The following is a 20,875-nucleotide window of genomic DNA, read 5'->3' on the forward strand; positions in this document are numbered from 1 at the left end:
ATTACCCTTAAGGCACCACTCAGGTTCTGAAACAGAAAACAGCACGTACAGGAACATCTTCTGCTTTGTTTCAGCAGCATAATTCAGTGGTGAGAGCAAATCCACCCTCAAACTGCTGAGGACACCGAGCCCAGAAATTAACAAGCCCTCTGCCTTCAAGTTCTACAAAAATTCCAAACTCCAAACTCACCTATCGTGTTCTTTGTCCACCAGATGGTACCTGGCTCTGAAGGCCACCAGGTGTGCATAATATGCAGGTGCAGGGATGGAGACAGAGCGCGTGCAGCGTACGTACGTATGGCACAGCTGGTACGTGAGGATCTGCAGCTCGTCCGACGAGAAGCGATTGTCATCCCAGAGCACGTGGTAGTGAGAAGGTCTGCTTGTTCCCTGGAGCCAGATCACACAGCTCATCAGCATTCCCAAACACCTCCTGAACTTCCACCTCTGCAGGGGAACTGCAGCAAAACAGCCGCTTCCTCCAAAACCACAGGCAGCAGTTCTACACTTTTCAGCTAATTTTTCCTTTCAAAGGCAAACGACCTCCTTCCTTGCTCCCTATCAAACTAATCCTTTCCCCTTTTTTAACAGGACTGTGTTTCTCAAAATTTCACCTCCAAAATTAAATGATAATTCTGAAATGCACTTTCATCTTGAAAACCTCAGATCTGACAAAAAGCCATCAGATAAAATAGCTTTAGTACAAACATGAACAGTTAAAAAGTTACCATGCCACACAAAATGCCTTACCTGAATCCCAGCATGACTACACAGGTAGAAGTCAAACTCTGAGGGGTGGGTGATTTTTGTGTCCACTGTGGTACCAGCTGGAATGTTTCCACTTTTTCCAACCTGTGTAAACAGGAAATGCAAAGACACTGAGGCACAACACAAAGGGTGGGTTTTTTTGTTTTTCAGCTGTATAGCCAAGAAAACAAACACAAAAATATCTATAAAAAGCAGAAAGTGAAGAAATAATGTGCAAAACTGAAATTTTCTTCCAACTGAAAATCTGGAGTGTCTTTACTATGGTGAAAGAAAAAAAGAGACAAGCTGCAAAATCTTCTTAGAAACTAAAAAGATTTGTTTTTCTGAAGAACATAAAAAGAAGTTCCTGCAACAGATTTTTCAAATTATTTTCACCTTCCCACTCCAGGACAGGAGAAACTTTTCCTGTTCATATCTGTATCAGGGGACAATCCTTCCTTGTCAGACAGACCCTTCCCTCCTCTCTCAAAATCTCTTCAAAGCAGAACATAAAAATACTCTTTATTTTCAAACTATTTAACATCTGTAATCACAACATTTATTAATATATCACCTTCATGTCAGCTTTGGGAGATACTAATTATTGCCTTGAAGCCTAGTGGGTTCCAAGTGCTGCCATGGAGAAGCCTGGCAGAAGGAAGGAGAACGTGGAAAGTCCAATCTGTGAGCAGAGCTTTGCCATGAGGAACTCTCCATTCTCAGCAACAGCTCCATTCCTGCACTTGGGGAGTCTCCTCTTCACCCAGAAAGTACCAAAAATCAACTTGGGGAGTCTGATCTCCACCCAGAAAGTACCAAAAATCAACTTGGGGAGTCTGATCTCCACCCAGAAAGTACCACAGATAAACAGTGATTGGTGACTTCACTGCCTGCTGGACGTTTGGGGGTCTCAATGAGAACGTACCCGTTCGTTTTTATCCGTGCAGAAGAGTCTGGTGTGGTGCCTTTTCTGCACCACTATAAATGTGATGCCAGGCTGATAATCCTTCTCCAGTTTAATGCAAGCCTCCCTGATAGCCAGCAGCTCATGGTGGAGAACCTAAGCCACACACAGAGAGGTGTGATCAACATGAACAATTGCCATCATACAAATTACTCTTATTTATCTACAGATTTATTTTATTTATCCACAGTTAATTTATCATGTTCCTTTTTGCCCTGTCACTCAGAGTAATGAGATGTCAAAGCTTTCAGGACAAAACTTTAATTTCTTCCCCTGATGAGGGCAAATTACATCAGCAGTTTCCTGAGCCAGGAGAGAGCTGCTTCCATATTCGTTCAGCTCCAAGCACAAGGCTCAGACTAATAACTTGCATGTCAAAATCTTTTTAACTACCAAATACAAATCAACATTTAATTAGGCTGCTGAATACAACAGACTAATTATTTTTCAGACTAGGACAAGGGATAAAATCCAGAAGTGCTCAGCTGCTCTTTCTCAGCTTTGTGCAACCCCATGCAGGACTACAGACATCAATAATAAGCAAAGTGGAACAAACCAAAAATCAACAATTTGGAATGTGGGTTAATTATACATGAAAAAATTCAGTGAAAACCAGTGACAATTGAAAGAAGGATATACCAAAAGTTCATATTTGAATTTATCAATTCAAGTTTAGCAAGTGGCCTTTCCTCTATTCCCCTGGATTTTGAGAAGCTGACTCAATTCTGAATCTTTTATTTACATGTTGGAAAGTGTATATAAATGTCTTTAAAATATACAGAAAAATATTTCATAAAATATGGTACTAGCAAGCAAACAAAATAAATATGACAAAGTATCTGATGAGTTTTAACAGGAATAAAAATGACTGAAAATCCAGTATTTATTAATCCTCATTAAAAAAAAAAAGTTTCATTTTTCTTTACTGCTCAAGTTCTATAGGATACAGTCTGACTAATATATCCTAAATAGGAAACAGATGTGGAACATACCTTGAGTGCTAAGACTACACTTTTCACTTATAATTTTGTAAGAGGAAACATTTTAAAGGGGGAAAAGTATTTTCAAAAGCACATGAAAAATACAGAAACACTTCTCCTGCCTGCTTGGTTAGAATCCAACAAATTTGTTGAGGGAAGATTTGTTGGGGTTGCTCTTTTTGTAACTCCAACCACTTAAAGGTGGTATTACAAAATTCCATTCCTACCACAAAACTACAGCATCAGTATTTCAAAAAGACCAATATCACCTGTTGGAACTGCCCCTCAGAAACACCATCCCTGTAGAAGATGATGCGAGTTGGTTTGAATCTCGTTGATTTGTAGAACTGGATGAGCAACTCCCTGACCATGGCAGCCAAATCCTGGATGATTTCCTGGCGGTGCTGCTGCACCCGCACGGTGGCACAGTAACGGTTGGGATGAGCATCCATGCTTCCTACAACCTGGGGAAAAATGCTCAGCATCAAACCAAAAAGCACTTTAATAGAAGTATTTTGTGAGATAACTGCACTGTCTTTAATTCTATCACACTGAGTGGTTGGCTTGACAAAGATGTATTTGGAATTAAAATGTGCGTGGAAACAGCTCTGGGTTTAGTCCACCTGTGGCAGTACATCCTGCTGAAAGAGAAAACTTGTTTTAAATCTAAAAGACTCATATCCTGTTTGCACCTACAGGCACTTAAACCTCAAATACACTTTGGAGCACTGATGCCATAAAACCATTAAGTTAGTTCAGAGTGCAGCACAGGAGTTTGAACTCCAAGACACCAAGCTCATTTTTTGGATCCATCCAACTGAAATGGTGATGGGCCACAGAAATATCCACACCCTTCATCAAGGGAAAGGATTTTTCTGTAAATGAAATGTTAGCATCTATATCCTGTTAAAGTAGCATGGGACTTAAAAATAAACAAAAAAACCTAAAAAAGTGAGCACATCTCCACCTGGTTTTGACTGGACACACAGGTGAAAGTTTTTAATACAGATACATAACATCACCAAAGATCTTCCTTATTAAACAATCCTGAGCAGCCACTACAGGTGTTTGACATAACACAAGCTAAAGACCATTCCCTGTATTTAAAAAGTACATTTCCAAGACATTAGTGCACATTTTGTGTTTTCTGGAAGCTTGAGTCCCCAGAAACCACAGCTGAGCCAGCCTAGCTCCCTATCAGCAATGAAGAAATTCTGAACATTTCTAAGTGCTGAAGAAGCAGATTTAAACATGCACCAGCTCATTATCAGGCTGCTGAAAAATATCAGCTTCCAGAAAAGCTCCTCTGTGTATCAGCAACTCAGGCATTTTACAAGCTAATACACACATTTAAGTAATTAGCATCAGAGCAAGCTCTCTGAAGTTTCAATGAATTCCTGCAGAAAAATAATTTATAATCCTATAATTAGGCAATCAGAAGCAATGGACCACAAAAGGATTGAAAGCAATAAAATGCATTAGAGCTGAGCAGCAGGAGGGAGCTAGGGTTAAAGACCAGGACACGATTTACTCACTGCAGCAATGGAAGGCTTTTTCCCATCCCCAGCTGGTGGGTGAGTTACATCTGCACCAAGGAATATGACAGGCTGTTGGAATACTGGGGGTCTGGCAAAGAGAAAGGAAATTTGTAAAAGCAGCAAGATTTATGCTTAATAAAGCACATTAAAACTCAAATAAACAGCACTTGTACTCCTGCAGTGAATTCATCAACAACTGGCACTTGATCAGACTTGGTCACTTGTCCTGTGGCAGTAATTAAAAATCCTGATTAAGATTCTCATGCTAAATACTTAGACAGATTTTTAAAGCACAGCTAATTGTTGCTCTTAATTAAAAATTAGTTTAAAAATATATTCAGTTTTTTCTAACTTGAACAAGTCCAGTTTTTATCAACTAGACTATGGAAAGGAGTAAAAGTTGATCCCTTAGTAACAAATGGCATCTGAGAAAATTAAATGACTGTGCACATATGCAGATGCTATGAATAAAAATATTTTTCCAAATAAAAAACAGTCTCAGTAAGGAAGTCCAAAAATAGTAGGTATCAAAGTTATTCTTTTCAAAGCAGATTTTTTTTTAAAAACTGAGCTTGAAAGTTTTTAACAGATCTTTAGGTTAAGAGATTAAACCACTGCACAAAGACAGGAACACCAAAGCACTGCAACACAAGTTTTAAACTTCAATTCTGTTCCTTAATAAAACAATTTCAAACAGGAAATCTTGGGCCACCATAATTTCTTTGTGGGTGTGTGGGGGATTGATTTAATAGTTATGGAGATAAATTAATCGGTTTGCAGACCTTCTTTAAAAGAAAGGGGAAGGTAATGTTGGGGATTAGACTTCTTTGGTTTGGTTTTTTCTTTTTTTTTTTCTCTCAGGGAATTTTCTTCCCATTTGTTGCCTAAGAGATGATGAATGGATTGTACTTAGGAGACAAAAAACATAGCTGGGTGTCCTGGAATTCTGTTAATTTCTTGTTGTTTGTGTTTTGTTATTGCTGTTATTGTTGTTTGCCTACATATATATATATATGTATTTTCTGGTAAAAAACCTGTTATTCCCTTACCTACATCTTTGCCTGAAAGCCCCCAAAGTTAAAATAATTTGGAGGGAGGGGGTCATCTTTTCCATTCCAGGAAGATTCCCACCCTCCTTAGCAGACACCTGTCTCCAGCACAGTGTTTGGTGCCCACTGTGGGGCTTGAGGGCATTGAAAGGAAATGGTGAAAAAGGAATAATAGTTCCTGGGTAACCTAATTCTGTGTGCACAACACAGAAACCTTGTTAGGCTTAGCCTGGTTTGGTTGGCACATGGTTGTGGCTACATTTTCCCCATTTGCAGCTCCATATTTAAATATGGATGCTATGACTAAGGCTACTGTGGCTGTAATCCAGTTTGCACAACAGGTCAATAAGGTGAGCAATTCCTGGATTGTAAACTTTCTCTGGAATGTGGACACATGGCTGTACAACTACCACAGACAAAGTTCATGTCTGTGGGGTTTCATTAATAATGGTGCCCATTGTGAGGAAGCAATACAGGGGGGAGTTTTTCTCCAATCCTTCACCCACTTCTTTGGATGCACCCCACCACCTTACAAAGGGTTCAAATTTTTCTCTGGATGCTGATATCATACAATGGCTGCTGATAGGCCTTATCTATTTAGCATTTAGAGATAAGGTGGGACTGCCACCCTGATGTCTACCCCAGAGAGTTGGGATGCTGCCAAAGAGCAGGGGGCCCTGCCCCACTGCCCATCTCAGCAATGAACACCCAGATTGGATGGGGGTATGGAAGAGACAGGCTGGGGGCTGAGGCTCTTCCCCAGCTGCTGGGAAGCCCTCCCTGTTCCTGTCTCAAAGAGGGAAAGTCCAATGGTGCAGCCATGGACCCAGATATTGCAGCTGTTCAGGTTCCAGCTGAGTCATCCTTGACCGAGGACATGGGTGTCCCTTGGGTTTTGGGAGCCAGGGCCCCTTCTTCTCTGGGAACAGCTTTTAAGGAATGTAAGAGAGGATTGTTCAGAGAGACAGAATGCAGGATCACCATCACAGAATGCCCTGGAAGACCCCTGAGGAAGGGATCCAACAGCTGAGAGAAGTGGCAGTACTAGAGGTACTTTTTGGGAGGGATGGACAGCACAAGGACTGACAAGGTCAGGTGCACAGGGCAAATGTTCTGGATGCTGCCACATCCAGGGCCATCCCAAGACTCCACTGAATGCAGAGGACACCTGAGAGACAGTGGGTTTCACAGACAGCAAACTCAGAACTTTGGAGAGCAGGCTCATGTCTCCACTGTGGTTAAGAGTCTCAAAGAGAAGAATGTTGACCAAAAGAAAAGGCACTACTGTTCCAGGTGGTCTCTATTTGTTTTTGAAAACTCAGGGCAAATAGAATTCTAGTGGCACTCTAGTGGCAGTTGTGAACTTCAGTGGTCAGATCATTAAAACAATACTATAATTATAAATTTCAACAGAAAGAAGTATTCCTCTCCTGTCTTCATAACCTAACTTTTGCAGGACTGTTTATTAGAAGCCAAAAGAGAGTTTGTCTGAAGAGTCACTTAAGCTACAGTGCTATGGCTGCAGATAAAAGCTCCCGGTTGTCTCAGCATGACGCACGTTCTCTGCAATACAACAACCTCTTCCCCTTTGAAAGATGAACTTACCTTCCCTGAGGAAGTAGAATGTTATTTACACCTCCTAATTTGACATTTATTTTTAAGCAAAGGTTGGACAGAGTTTGTGGTGTTGTTCTTTGGACATTTTTCATCTGCACACACTGAGTGGCCATTCCCAGCACCGTGTCACCAACGCGCTTCACCTCGGCTACAGAATGAGAAAAACAAAAAACAAAGATTTGCAAATTGCAAATAAAACAATGGGGGAGACTTGAATTCGGTGCCAATTAACTACACCTGGAGTTTTAGCAAAGTGGTGTTCAAGTTTGAAGGAACACAATGAAACTTAGACCCCAAACCCACTCAGTTCTGTTCTGCTGCACTTAACTGGGTCCTAAATGCAATAATTAAAGGCACTGTTGGCTTATATTAACTAAGAATTTTTTAATTAACTCTTATTTTACAGCTATAGCATTATATCATCAGCTTTGGCTAATGATGTGGGCAATGTGGATATTAAGGATACTCAGCACTTGTTGCATTATTAAACTCTGGAATAGTAACACAAACCTAACAGTAAAGTGCTGAGCAATATTCAGCCAAGCAGTTCATCAGTTCTTCTCTGCACCTTTATCACTTGCACAGAAAAGTGGTGAGTCCATAAAAACTTCAAGAAACTCATTAAGTACTGTACAGTTCTAAAGGTTAAATAAAATCCTATTGTTAACAAAACTGAGACTTCAAGGCTTTCAGAGACCTATGTACTCTTACACTCAGGGAAGAAATTTAGGTTCCAGGACTGGCTCAGAGAAGATGAACCACCCTCTTTGGCAACAGGAGAGGGAAAGAGCAGGGTGGGAAGAAGAGAAAAGAAAGACTGTGGGTATAGGAAGTGCAGGGTATGGCAGAGCGTAGGGAGAAAATAAGGAGAGATGATTAGAGGGGGAAGAAATAACTGTAATTAAAGATAATGACAAGGAAAAAAGATGAGAACAGTACCACATCCTCTCAGTGCTTAAGTAGAGGAAAAGAATTCCTTTTTAATGCCAAACAGGAATAGTAAAAATGTCATTTTGCACCAAATTTCTATTGTACAAATTAGAGATGAGCCACTTCCTTTGCAGGCTGAATTCAAGGGGGAAAAAAGTACTATTTCCTTAAGGTTCCTTGCTTAATCTCTTTTCATCTTGTAAGAGATAATATTAAGTTGGAAAATTATTTTGTGCTATATTAAAATGGTGAGGGATGGGATAAAACAAATCTGCAAGTGCTTGGCAGATTGGATCCATCAGAGAAGAGTCCATGTAACTATGGGAGAAAAATTGTTACTGCTGCTCCAGCTGGGCAAAGTAAATGAAAAAAAGGAGGGAGGCAGGACAGGAAAACAAGCAGTTCTGCCTATAGGAAGAGCTGGAAAATGCATGGTTTATATAAAACCTATTAAAACCCATGTGTGTATGCCATGTAGAACACACTAATTGAGACTGTTTATAAAAAACAGTTTAGTTTGCTGAATTTTGACCTTCTGTGCACCTGTATCCTTGCAACCTGAGTTAAAAAAATTGAAATAATAAGAAAAATAGACAGAAATCTCCTTCACTCAACATTTTTTTTGCCAAAGGCAAATTGTGCAACTAAGCAAAGATGTTTTAAAAGCTACAGAGCTCTTGAAGTCATTACATCTTCAATCACTTGGAATTTTCAGCACAAAAGTTTTATTAAGCATATTATAATCCACTGCCTATCAATGTCAATCTCACCAAAGCCCTGTGTTTGCTTTCTCACAACCTGAATCTCAAATGCAACCAGCATGGGGAAAAGAAAAGTAAAAGCATAGACAGCATACTGAAAATAATTAGGTCTTAATATAAAACATCATGCAGCACAAGAAAAATAGTAAAATTTATTTACAACCCATTCTCTAATTGGAATTTATAGAGTTAAACCAGCATTAAACCTCTCTGCTTTGGACAGTTCACAAAAAACACACAGAACTGTGACTGAAATGCACCATTTCCACTCACTGACCATAGACTGGTGTTTTTCCTGGCAAAATTACTACAACAAGCTGCAGCCCAGTGTAAGTGTTCTTGAGGTGTCTGAACATGGGCTCCACGCTGTCAGCTCCCTGGGCATATTTACAGAAGCAGGGCTGCCCCTGGATTGGCATTCCAGCATCCCTGGAAATCTTCCGCAGCTGTTCTGTGAAGGACCTGGGGAATGCACATCAATACATTACATTATCAGACAATAAAAACCCACCTTGATTTTTGATCTTATTTTTAATGGAACAACCCTGGTAAACTTGCAAAGTTGTGCTGACCAAAAACCTGGGAATTTAGCCCCAAGTGCATCTTTAATTGACAATTAACTACACAATTGACTGTGTAGTCAGTGAAAGAAAGACAGGAAATATGCTGTACAAATAACACCATTAACAAAATAAACCTCATTTCCAAAGCAAAATCTACCTTATTTATATGGGGAATACAGGATAAAAAACTTTTTGCAAAAAGACTGCAACAATGACAATTTGGGATAGACTGCTCTAACATAATTCCATCTGTTACCACTACAGAAAGGGCTGGAGTTCTTCTCTTTTTTCTTCATGATGAAAACAACCAAGAGAAATTACCAGAAATTGTCTCAGGGAATTGCTTTAGCATCCATAGTAATGCACAGTTTCACAGATACCAGAGCAAATGTGTATCCTGGAGGTGAAGGCAAACCTTCTCCTAGGCTGGTGAAAAAAATGTCACCCATTGATGGAAGTGGTGAGATATGGAGACAACCAAATTTCTTCAGAGGCTTCCACCTGCAAGCCTTTATAACTCACAGATAAAAGCCCTTTTTATTAAGTTGGAGTGGGTACTCCCCCCACAGTTGTCTAAAACATTGCTCATCTTCACCACAGGGTGCCACTGACTGAGAGGCTGCGAAGATTTAGCTTCTTCCAAACCCATTGTTAAACTGCATGAATCATAACAGCCTGTGAGCTTCAGCCCTGCAGCCTGAGGCTCCTTGCAGAAAATGGGTATTCCCTCTGGAAAAACAAACACTCACTACAGCAGTCAGTGGCAGAACATCTCCCCATCCCTGGGAGTGTGCAAGGCCCAGCTGGATGAGACTTGGAGCAACCTGGTCTAGGGGAAGGTGTCCCTGCCCTTGGCAGAGGGGTTGGAACAAGATGATGTTTAAGATCCTTTCCTACCCAAAACCCTCAGTGATTTCAACATTCAAGTCTGAAACAACTCGGGGTTTGAGTCTTTAAAAGTCCATCTGGAATACAGTGCCTGTAAGGAAAGGTTCTCTCTCTGTTCCCAAGAGGTAAAGCAGGATGATTTTGAAGACTTCGAGAGCATTTGAAGGTTTTTACTCTGACGAATCAGCAGCATTCAAGTTTCAACTTGCTCAACAAGACATAACAAGAAGCCACAAGATGGAATGGGATGGAGACATTTTCCAGGCATGAAGTAATATCCTTTCATGGCAAACACAAACTCATTCTAAGCATCCAAGTAATTTTATTTTGGCTCATTATGTTGAAGACTTCTGCCTATTTCTCAAAACTGAGTAACTTCGTTTACACAGCATTTCCACTAGAAGCAGCATCAGGGAAGGGGAAGTTCTCTGGCAGCCCAATTCTTAACATGTGCCTGGAGAGAACAAGTCCCTCCCCTCCTCACACAATGGGAGTAAAGTAAAAAGATTCCCACTATTTGCTCATCACTTGTTAAGGAAAAATTCCCAAGCTGTTTGGCAAATCATCTGAAGGAATACTGCCATGGCAATGCCACCAGTGGCAGCAATCCCTGCCTTGCATTCACCTCCCAGAGAGCAGCTGAGTCACTGCCAGGGCAGCTCCACAGGCTGCACTTGTCCATGCATGAAGGGAAAGCAGCTGCATGTGAAAGGAGGGATCAGACATTGATCTGGGCCTGCACACCTTCCCTGAGCCAATGGCAGGTGTCACTGTAATGAACTATCATGTCCCATCCAAAGACAGAGAAAACAAATCTGAAAGTTTCATTCAAACATTTAAAGTCAATAGAACTACCAGTCCTACTCATCTGGCAAATACAGCAACTTGTACATTCCAGAAACTCTGAGAAGGAAAAGGTCTGGACCAAAAATTTCCTTTTTAAAGAAATTCTGCATGAATAAATCTACTCCATATAACCAGGAAAGGAACCTAAGAGAACACAAATTTTAGCTGTCACTCTTAAGAAACACTTAGTGATAAACACCCACCATTACATCATTTCAGTTATCTTAAACCCTGTCCTAAGGCCTTACTGGTCAGAAAGCTGCCATAGAGCAGAAATGGCTTTTGTTAAGTCTGATTTGGAGGATTTCCTAATGCTGGTATTGAAATCAGACTGGCATCATTCAAAGCACAAAGACACAGAAGATGTATTGCCATATGTTAAACAATTTAGCCAAAAATATGTTCTTAATAAAAGTGAAATCATGACATTTGCATCCATAATAAATGATAAAATCACCACCTTATACAACACACTTACTTAAGATGAACTTCAGTGCACTGGCGCTGGGGAGCAAAGCATGCAATTGCCCAAACCTTTATTTCAATTCCAGTGTGAAATTGTTTATTCCTCATGTCCCAAACACCTTGCACTGGTGTAGCAATTGCTTTATTCTGGAAGTGGAAGGTAAAAATTAAACATTAATGCAAAACTTGATTGATGCTAAACAAAAATTAGCTTTGCTTCTACTTCCCTCCAATTGGCAGGTAATCTATTCTCTCCCCTGTATAAACATCCACCTGATCTCATAATAATCATTTTATCACTGTAGCAAGACAACTTCTTAGCCAGGTGAAAAATCAAGCTCACATTGTTCATTTTTATTGCTGATCATTGCCTTTGGTTGCATTTATCAGCAGCAAATAGAAATTACACATGGAAAGTAAGATTCAGTGTGGAATGTTAACAAGAACCTACATTCCTACAGTGACTTTACAATTGCTCAGTGAACTTTCCAAGGAAAAGTTAATTTAAGTACTATGAATATTTTACACATCACTAAGTAGAGGGAAATAGTGGTTCACTGTCACTCACACACCTCCAGGAAAAAATGTGAAAAAGCTGAGAAAGGTAATCACTAATTCAGCTTGGGCCTTGGACACTTTTATTTCTCCCACCAAGCAGATATTACTGGGATGGATTATCTAAAGGACAAGGGATGTAATAAAGCAGCTAAAGTAATTCTGGTGATGTTAATTACCTTAATAAATACTGACAGATGCTTTAGACAAGTTACCATGATGTCTTCCTTCTCACCTAGCAGCAATAACTAAAGCTTCTGGGCATTTTTCAGGACACACACATGAATCTGATAATGGATTTTGCACAGTTGTGTGTGCTATAGGCAATGCCTCCCCTACTATGACTTTCCAGCATTCATCTGCCATTAAGTTCCCCCAACCTGCTGGTGCCAGAATAGTTCATGAAAGCAGTCCCCTAATCAGGGTCAGGCCTGGGGTACCTTAACCTGCCAGTGAAGGGAGGTTTGAGCTAATTTGCCTGAGTCATTTGAAGAATTTAAGGCAGAAAACTCAGGATCCTCTCCCATGATGGGTTTGGAGGCACCAGCCTGTTGTGCACAGGGACAGAATTATATTCAGCTTGCAATGCATGATCTGAAGAGGTTTATCAAAAGCCTCCACAAATGATGTTACCCCAGCTATTAAAGATTTTCATCTTACAACAAGTCAAAGTATATAACTGATGAAAAAATCCTGTCTCTCAAGCTTTTTTTAAAATATATTGCAGGAGGAAGATTAAGTCAGAAGGACCATCTGAAAAGCCATTGTAAAATAAAAACCTGTGGGTAAATATTCCAAACAGGAAGAGATGGCTCTGGGGAAAGACATGCTGATACAGATAATACCTCAAGACAACTGCCCTTCATACAGCTGCTCCTCCCAGAATATTCAAAATCAACCAGAAGTTCAGGAATATTTCAGCATATTTTCAAATATATATAGTGATAATTGAAACGATCTTTGTTCTTCTCCATACACATTGATTTGAACCAGTATTTGCATGCTGCTTCTTGCAACACACAATGAAAAGAGTGCTTGATGCAAAAAAAGGCATTTTTAACCCAGCTCTACTTTCAGAAATAAAACAGCAATTGAGAGAGATGGAAATTGGCCAATACATTTAAGGACTTTGAGACCCTAAATTTGAATTCTGAATATGACATCTCTCTCACTGCACACAATTCATTTAAAATAACCACATTACAGAGGCCATCACATCTGGTGCTAGAAGCCACCACAGACTGTACAGAAGCCACTGGACATACCCTGCCTCCATAGAGGATTGAGGGAGGCTGTAGGACTCTGCCAGTCACATCTGTCATTTCATCCTTGACCATTATCCCAAACTCTCGGACGTAAGGGTCGGTGTTAAAACTCGCACTCCGCATCTGAAATGATAAAAATGGATAAAACCAAGCTCATAACCTGCATGCAGTGCACAAACACATCAGTCAGTATCTGCTCAGGTTAAGCAAAATTAAGCTCATTCCTACACCTGCCTCACGTTTGACACAACGCTCACCAATTTGCTGATCTCTTCCTGCCGGTCCGGGGCTGATCTGGCAGTGGCTCGAATCATAGTGGAAGTTTGATTGTCAGTGAGTTTCTTTATGCATCTCTGTCCTGCCACTATGTTGCACACCTGAAATTTCCCCACAGAAAGAAAATTAAACACAATCCAAGTGTTTTTTTGGCTCATGGCTTTTCTTTCACTGATGCACTACAGAATTTCTCAAAATCTGGCTGCTCAGAAAACAGTTTGCCAACATTTGAACCCTTTTTCCCTTGGACCCCCTTCCTCCAGCCCCAAAATACAGAATTCTCTATGAGTTTACTTGCCTCCAGAGGAAGGTATGTGTGTTTCTGCTCCTGTCCAACTTGTAAACATGGAAGGTGAGGGTAGCGTAAAACTAATTTATGCCTGTCCTTAAAATACTGAGCTACAGTGCATTCAACTGTTTGTCCATTCTCCTGCTGAAGTGGGAATCTGTAGGAAAGCAAATATGGAAAGCAGTTATTACTTCATGCAAAATGCTTCCCCTACAGTTCCTCAGTACACTTCTTGGCACAAGTTAAGCTTATTAAAGGAGGATGAAACAAAGCCCAAATGATTAAATACTAGATTCAGATACTGATCAGTTATCTTTTTGTAAAAAGCTGGTATCAATTTTGTTCCTTATATTACTTCCTTAAAAATGGAAATCACTGTCTCCATATTCAACTTATCTGCAACTCTCTGGTTGGTAGTTAAAAAGAAACATTTTTTCCAGAGGAAAAAGATATTGCAAATAAGCAACATCAGGAGGCTGATCCCAACTGGCACAACTTTTTTATTCCAGTTGAGGGAAACATTAAGTTACAAATAAGACACCCTGTCCTTCCAACTTTAAAGAAATCCATAAATGACAGAAAAAAAACAACCCACCCAACAAAAAACCCTCCCAGATCTAAAACAGTGCAATTGGTTCAAATGCCATGATACTTACTATAGTATAAAAACAGAACAAAAAGAGGAGCAAAATTGGTAAAATACTTTGAGGTATATTTAAGGGTATTAACCAAAGAAAGCATAATTTTTAAAGGTAACTTTTCCCATCTCAGTAAGGCAGGCAAGATATTTTTCTAGCCTGAGATCAAACACATGCTTAAAAAACAGAAAAATACTTTACGTTTGGTGACTTGCTGGTCGTCTGGTGACATTGCACACTCTGTACTTCCTTTTCATTTGTCCACAGTGTGTTATCTCCACCTTCAGACCTAAAAATTGGACAGCACAAATCACCATTTCTCCAAAATCAAAGTGTCAGCCCTAAACTGCTACATGAGACCAGCTGAACAGCATTATAAAGCCATTCTATTTAGCCCCAAAGGGTAGCCCAGACAGAACTCAAAAAGCGATTTACAGTCTTAAAATTCAAAACTCCTGACCTTCAGCCAAAGTTCAACACAGAATTCCAGAGACAAGATGAAATCCCAAAGCCCCCAGAGCTCACAGATGACACTGAGCACATTCTGCAAATTCCAGTTCTGTACCTCTAAGGAAGCCCAGGATGGGGAAAGGACAAAAAGGGCACACAAGCTCCTTGAAACAAAACCCCTTATTTATATTTTCTGTCTAAACATACAAGGTCTGTAAGACCTCCAGTTCTTGCAGGCCAGCCTGAGCTAATGAACTGGGGTGTGGGTGGAGTGGAATCCCCAAACAGCCTCTCTAGGAGCTCATGGGAACGAGGCCACGGTGAAGCAATTCAGTGCCTGATTATCCTTTCACAACATTTACAACCAGTGCCAACTCAGGATTTATTTACACTTTTCTTGCTAACTTCTAGTTGGGCAAAGATAATTTTGTTGATGTGTTTTGAAAACACAAAAGGAAAGTGCAGGATGGATTTATGAATTTGGTCCATTTAAATTTGCTTGCTTTCTGCCAGAAGTATCAGGCATATCTCCATTTTGCAGAAGAAGCTTTCAGTGAAAAAACCAGTAAGATTTCTTCCTACTGTTCTCTTTGATTCAGTCACTAAACACTAGAATAACTCCAGGAGAGTATATGCAGGACAGATGCCTAAGTATGTAAAAATACACTGGTAAATTATTAGTAAAATCTAAAATATTAAAAACCCTACATCAGTAATTGGAAAAATTTAAGACTGGGTAATTAAAAAAACATGAAATCCCAGTCTTTGTAAACATTTAGAAATCAGATTAGGAATTGGAATATTTGAATGAAACTGGGATTGGTATTACTGATAGGTTTCATGAAAATATGAAAATTTTGTCTCCCAATAAGGCAACTGCTGTAGAAAATATTTAAAGCACACAGTAGTAACAGACAGAATAAAACAGCTGTATAATAATTTCTTTATTACCTTTTATTTCTTTGGTAAACTTCACCCTTTGGGAATCTGTCAGAGGTTTTTGTTGTTCTTCAATACTTTTGAAGTCCAGAACTTCACAGACAAACTCAATAACTGGCTGTGCTTTGTAAAATGCAGTTGCAGACACTGCAGACAAAAACATTAATGGTGTGTTACAACAACACAGAGGAAATCCCCAGGAAATCCAACAAATGGAACTAAATTTTTGCCTTCCCATTAAGGTGCAAAAAGAAACAAGAAAATACCTCCTAGTACCTACCATCAATATTTAACATCATTTTCCATAATGAAGGTCTGACTGACTGATGGAAGCCAAACCAAACCTCTCTGCCACCACCCAAAGGATTTGAGCACCCTTCTGATGCTGTAAAGAAAGATCTCCCCACAGGAGTATACCTGCAAGAAAGCAAATGAATTCACATCAGAAAACTAAAGGAAAATTTGCAATAAAGCCATAACTGATGTAAATTCTTTTTCACAAGAGCAGAGAAATGTCAGTGATTAACATTACCAATAATCTGAGATTCCTGGCAAGATTCAGGTTACAGCTCTCAAAACCCAGCTTGTTACAGTAAGAAACTGCCTACTGCTCAAGTTTAAATTTATTTTCAGTATATTCCTTAATATATCTACTAATTAAAAAAAAAAAAAAAAAGCATTAATAACTTTTTATTTGTATTCTATTAAAACTTCACCTGTGCCTCCATAAGAGCAGAAAAAGTCTCCCTGCTATTAAAACCAATGTAACAATCTCTCCCTATTCTGAATTACAGACACTATGTGAGGGTAAATAAGTGATCTAAAAAATATTTCTGATCCATCTTTCATCTTGATAATTAACTTCTGCAAACTTAATAGCAAACAAATCATACCCAGAGCCAATGTGTTCCTCTAAGCAAAGGTACCTGACATTCTGGGCTGTTTTCTGTGCTGTAAAACCTGATTAAAGTAATTTTATTTTTTCCTATCCTAAGTCTGAGGATAAAGTCAACATACTATAAGGCTATTTAAAGTAATTTACATATATATAACTCATTATCTGTTTAGAGCTTCAATATGGGAAAGTTCAGCCCTAATAAACTTCATTCTTTGCTTTCTAACTGAATATAATTTGCACAGTGGTCTTAAGTGACTCATGTCACAGCAGCAGAATTAAGCCCACTATCTCTTGGGTGTGACTGAAAATGCTGTAGGTTCCACTTGAAAAACAAACAAATAATTTTCAACTTTTTCTTTCCTATCAAAATAGCCACACAGGGTGACATTAATGTTCCCCTAGCACTGTAACCTTTATACAAAATTTGCAACAAACATCTGTCCAGGGACACATATGAGCATGGTAAGAAGCTGTTTTAAATCTACCCTTCCAAGTCTATCCAACTCCAAGCACTTCCCATTCAGGGAGAGGCTCCTTCTCCAAGGCTACAGAGGAAAGAGGGAGATGGCAGAGCCCCCCTGACCTGAGCACACCAACGTGGGGCCAGTCTGACACCTCTGGGAAAGGCTCTCGTGTCCAGGCTGGAGGCTCTGAATTCCACTGGGTGAGCAGGAAAGCACCAATGGCCTCACCTGAGCCTGCCACTGCCACACAGACCACCCAAAGAGCCACCAAAGCACCCAAGTCACACCTAAAGCACCTCAAGGGCTTCCCCTCACCTCATGGAAGGCAAGTGCCTCATCACCACATCCAGGGCCTGGATGGTCTCAAACGGGACACTCGGCAGCCGGCCAGAAAGGGCATCATGCAAAGCCTGCAAACTCACACAGGACATCCACTTTATAGCCACCTTAAATATCCTGTCCTTTCCTTCTCCTGGCAGCGTGACCTCCAGCTCCACCTGCAACAATGCCAAACAACAAACCAAGATGATTCTTTCCATTGAAAGGGGGGAAATTAGAAGGGACAATGGATTCCTCTGAACAGCGCCACAAGCAGAGGAGGAGACAAAAAGCGAGGATGAAGCAACAGCACGCAGTAGGTACAGCCTCTTTTTACAGCTCCATCTTCCCAAAGGGGTATTTCAGAAGCCTGGAGTGCTTCCCAGCTGGCATCTATCTCCTTTGTGAGGCAACACTGGAATTTGGAGGCACCTGTATCAACGGGGAGGTCTCGGAGAAGATCCCATGACCTGATTTCAGGTCCCTGACACGTCCCATTGCATCACTGCCCGTGTCAGCTCCTGCATGACTCAAGTAAAGCATGGGATGTCACCACCTGCCAAGATTCATGAATTTCTGGTATTTGCTCTTGAGAGCACCAGAGTTCTTTACATGCTGTTGCTGCAGACACAGCTCAAACAAGAGAAGCGTTTTAAAAGAGAAAAAGAAATCATCAATTGCCCAAACAAAACAAAAAACCCACAAAAGCCACCAAGCCAAAGCTCTTACTTTTAAACTAAGAAAAGAAAGAATAAACTACAACCCCCAAGTACCAGTGATGGTATCAGATAGGAAACAGGGGCACTTCTTTGCCATGTTATCCTCTACTTTGATTTTTTTGTCTGAAAACAGTGGCAAATTACATCGTGGTAAATTACTTAAGCCAAATACTTGTAATTATTTGCAATGCTGATTTCTCCCCGTTCTTTAAACAAAGGAAGTCTGAGCACCAAAGTTTTTAAGCCGACTAAAATTAAGGCTTGTCTGAAGTGATCAGGAGGTCTGGGAGTGACTACAAGAAATAACAAGTTCAGAGTATCCTTTGTGCTGGATACCAACAAAAATGTTGTATTTTTCCCTGCTAGGGAGCTTGCAATTTAAATATAAAAGGCATCCAGTTAACAGGCAAATTGTAATTAGCAAAAATTATAGGTGGCTAATAGCAATCTAGTATCTGCCAGCATCTGGTCTCTTGCAACAATTTGTTTCTTTGGTCCAAATATAGGAAAGAAATATAAAACACAAATAATAAGCCTTCCTGTGTGCCCCCAAAAATGAGTTGTCCATCTATAGCAGGCACACCAATTAATATTACAGCTGAATCTGTCCTTCAGCACAAACATCATTCATTCCCCAGGGAAACTCGAGCAGAGGAAGGAGCTGCACAGCTGTGGGAAGCAATGGGAACTGAGTCTAATCCTGGGGTCCCTGCTCTGAGTCTGGCCCAGGTGAACCCTGCTGAAATCTGTGCAAAGAAAGGGACAGGTCTTCAGCTCACACTGGCTGGAAGCTTTCCATGAACTCTTTTTTCCACCACACTATCAAAGAGTCCTCAACTTGCATCTCATTTACAGCAGATAGAAGATGTCTGTCACACCTGACCTGTATTTTCCTTTATACCTCTCCTCCAAATCAAGTTTCATCACTCCTGCCTGAGCAGCCTGGTCTAGTGGAAGATGTCCCAGCCCATGGCAGGGGCTTGGAACAGGATGGCCTTCAAGGTGCCTTCACACCCCAACCATTCTGTGCTTATTCCAATACAACTTATCTGATTATTAAACACTGTGATGCCCTTAATCTAAAAAAAAAAAAAAGGAAAGGAGGAAAGAAAGAAATTTAATTTTACTTTTTTTTTCCTTTCATGGTATCAATTTACAAAATTCCTTCATCATGATGGAATGGGAGATGAAGAGGAACCTGTGTTGCAGTACCATTATCCCTGGTGGAAATAAAAGGCCCAGGATTGAAGAATTTCTGTTGCAGGTGCCCACCTGCAAATACCAGTAAAAGTTAGCAGAGCTGTGACTGCTGGATTTGGCCCAAAACTGTTTTTACTGCTGGGTCTAACTCCAAATGAGTTGAATTATGAGTCACTGCTAAAATAAGTAATATTTAAGTTATTTCAGTTTAAATTTTAAGTTATATTTAAACTTTCCTGTGATTTTTTTGGTTTTGTTTTTTTATTTTTTTTTATTTCTGTTTTGTTATTTTTTATTAATGAAATATCTCATTCTACTAAAGAAAATAATGAAAATGTCCTTAATTCACATCCCACATCCAAAAGTTCACATATACTTTTAGGCATTGCTAATCAGAATTTTTCCTCTCTCAGTAATATTTTATTTCTCTCACTCTGTACTTTTGAGGACAAATGAACATGCTTATGTTTGGCAAAGTGAGCAAAATATGAAAAAATTAGGACAAAGTAGTTTTAGATGGGAATTTTACTATGTCCTTTACTATTAGGGATAAATCCTAAAGCAAAAGATAAGATTTATTTTATGCTCTATCCCCAAATTAAAAAATAAAGTTTACAATGTAAGGATGCTACCTGGTCAACCCACTGCCAAATTGCAACAGCATTGACAGTTTTGCAGCTAAGGGAGCTAGATGAAAAAAATCATTAAGCCTATAGAAAGTTTCAAAGCTATCCTTAAAAAGAACAGGTCTTGAAGCTGATGTGGTCTGAATGACTCACACAAATCAGCATTATCACTGTTTAAAAAAAATACAGATTAAACCTGACCACGTGTTTCTGAGGAATTCTTAGTATTTCTTCTTTTCCATAAATTAAATGCAACATCACATGATTATTTTATCATGCTCTGAGCATACAATGTACCTTTTCTCTATTAATCCAAGAGCTTTTCCTTCTCAGGGATTCAGAGAAAAACAGATTAACAACAAACTGTGGATGTAGGAAAGAGCTCTGCTTCTGTCATGTGCAGAGTCTTTAGCAGTACTTCAGAAAGACAAAGTCAGAGGAGCAAGTGTGTGGCCACAGACAGGATTAACATTTTCCTTCTGGAAAAGGGAATAACAGCAGGATTTCTGTATCAAACTGCTGCTCTGTTGTAATTACTGTTTTTCTAATAAAAGACTAATGAAGATGTAGGTTAAGATACATCAGTTGCTTTTGAATCTTGCTAGCTGAGAAAACTTCAAAGTTCAGGTAAAATTTAATTCCAGCTTTTAACTGTAGAAGGATATTTTGAGGGAAATGCACAAGTAAAGCAGGAATTGAATACAAAGCTGCTATTAGAGGTGACTTGGGTTTGCTGTGTAGAAAGAGGAGACTTTTAATATCTTCCTACCTTGACAGTGTCCTAAACACTCCTTTCTTCTCAATGTGTACAAGTAAAAACTAAGAAAATATGTTAATATTTACATATTCTTTATCTGTTCTAAAAGGTCTTAAAAAATGAAGAAATTAAA

The 20,875-nt window shown here is 39.7% G+C and overlaps 1 protein-coding gene across 3 annotated transcripts in view; it reads right to left on the reverse strand.

Annotated features, from left to right (window-relative positions):
• The window catches only part of AGO2 (argonaute RISC catalytic component 2), a 56,742-nt gene that overhangs the window by 12,092 nt on the left and 23,775 nt on the right, over nucleotides 1–20,875 (reverse strand). For 2 of the 3 annotated variants that reach the window (XM_015618336.3, XM_033512464.1), the window contains exons 4-18: nucleotides 17,438–17,622; nucleotides 16,041–16,177; nucleotides 15,773–15,907; nucleotides 14,573–14,660; nucleotides 13,743–13,890; nucleotides 13,426–13,545; nucleotides 13,169–13,291; nucleotides 11,362–11,495; nucleotides 8,864–9,048; nucleotides 6,884–7,043; nucleotides 4,227–4,317; nucleotides 2,961–3,155; nucleotides 1,673–1,807; nucleotides 751–852; nucleotides 191–390 (exon numbers count right to left, since the gene is read on the reverse strand). In XM_015618336.3, the coding sequence (XP_015473822.1) occupies nucleotides 191–390; nucleotides 751–852; nucleotides 1,673–1,807; nucleotides 2,961–3,155; nucleotides 4,227–4,317; nucleotides 6,884–7,043; nucleotides 8,864–9,048; nucleotides 11,362–11,495; nucleotides 13,169–13,291; nucleotides 13,426–13,545; nucleotides 13,743–13,890; nucleotides 14,573–14,660; nucleotides 15,773–15,907; nucleotides 16,041–16,177; nucleotides 17,438–17,622 (2,138 nt within the window). The remainder of the gene's footprint in view (nucleotides 1–190; nucleotides 391–750; nucleotides 853–1,672; nucleotides 1,808–2,960; nucleotides 3,156–4,226; nucleotides 4,318–6,883; nucleotides 7,044–8,863; nucleotides 9,049–11,361; nucleotides 11,496–13,168; nucleotides 13,292–13,425; nucleotides 13,546–13,742; nucleotides 13,891–14,572; nucleotides 14,661–15,772; nucleotides 15,908–16,040; nucleotides 16,178–17,437; nucleotides 17,623–20,875) is intronic. The other variant, XM_015618337.2, reaches the window with a different exon arrangement.

This window comes from Parus major, chromosome 2 (genome assembly GCF_001522545.3).
Source record: "Parus major isolate Abel chromosome 2, Parus_major1.1, whole genome shotgun sequence".
In the NCBI taxonomy this organism is placed as follows: Eukaryota; Metazoa; Chordata; class Aves; order Passeriformes; family Paridae; genus Parus; species Parus major.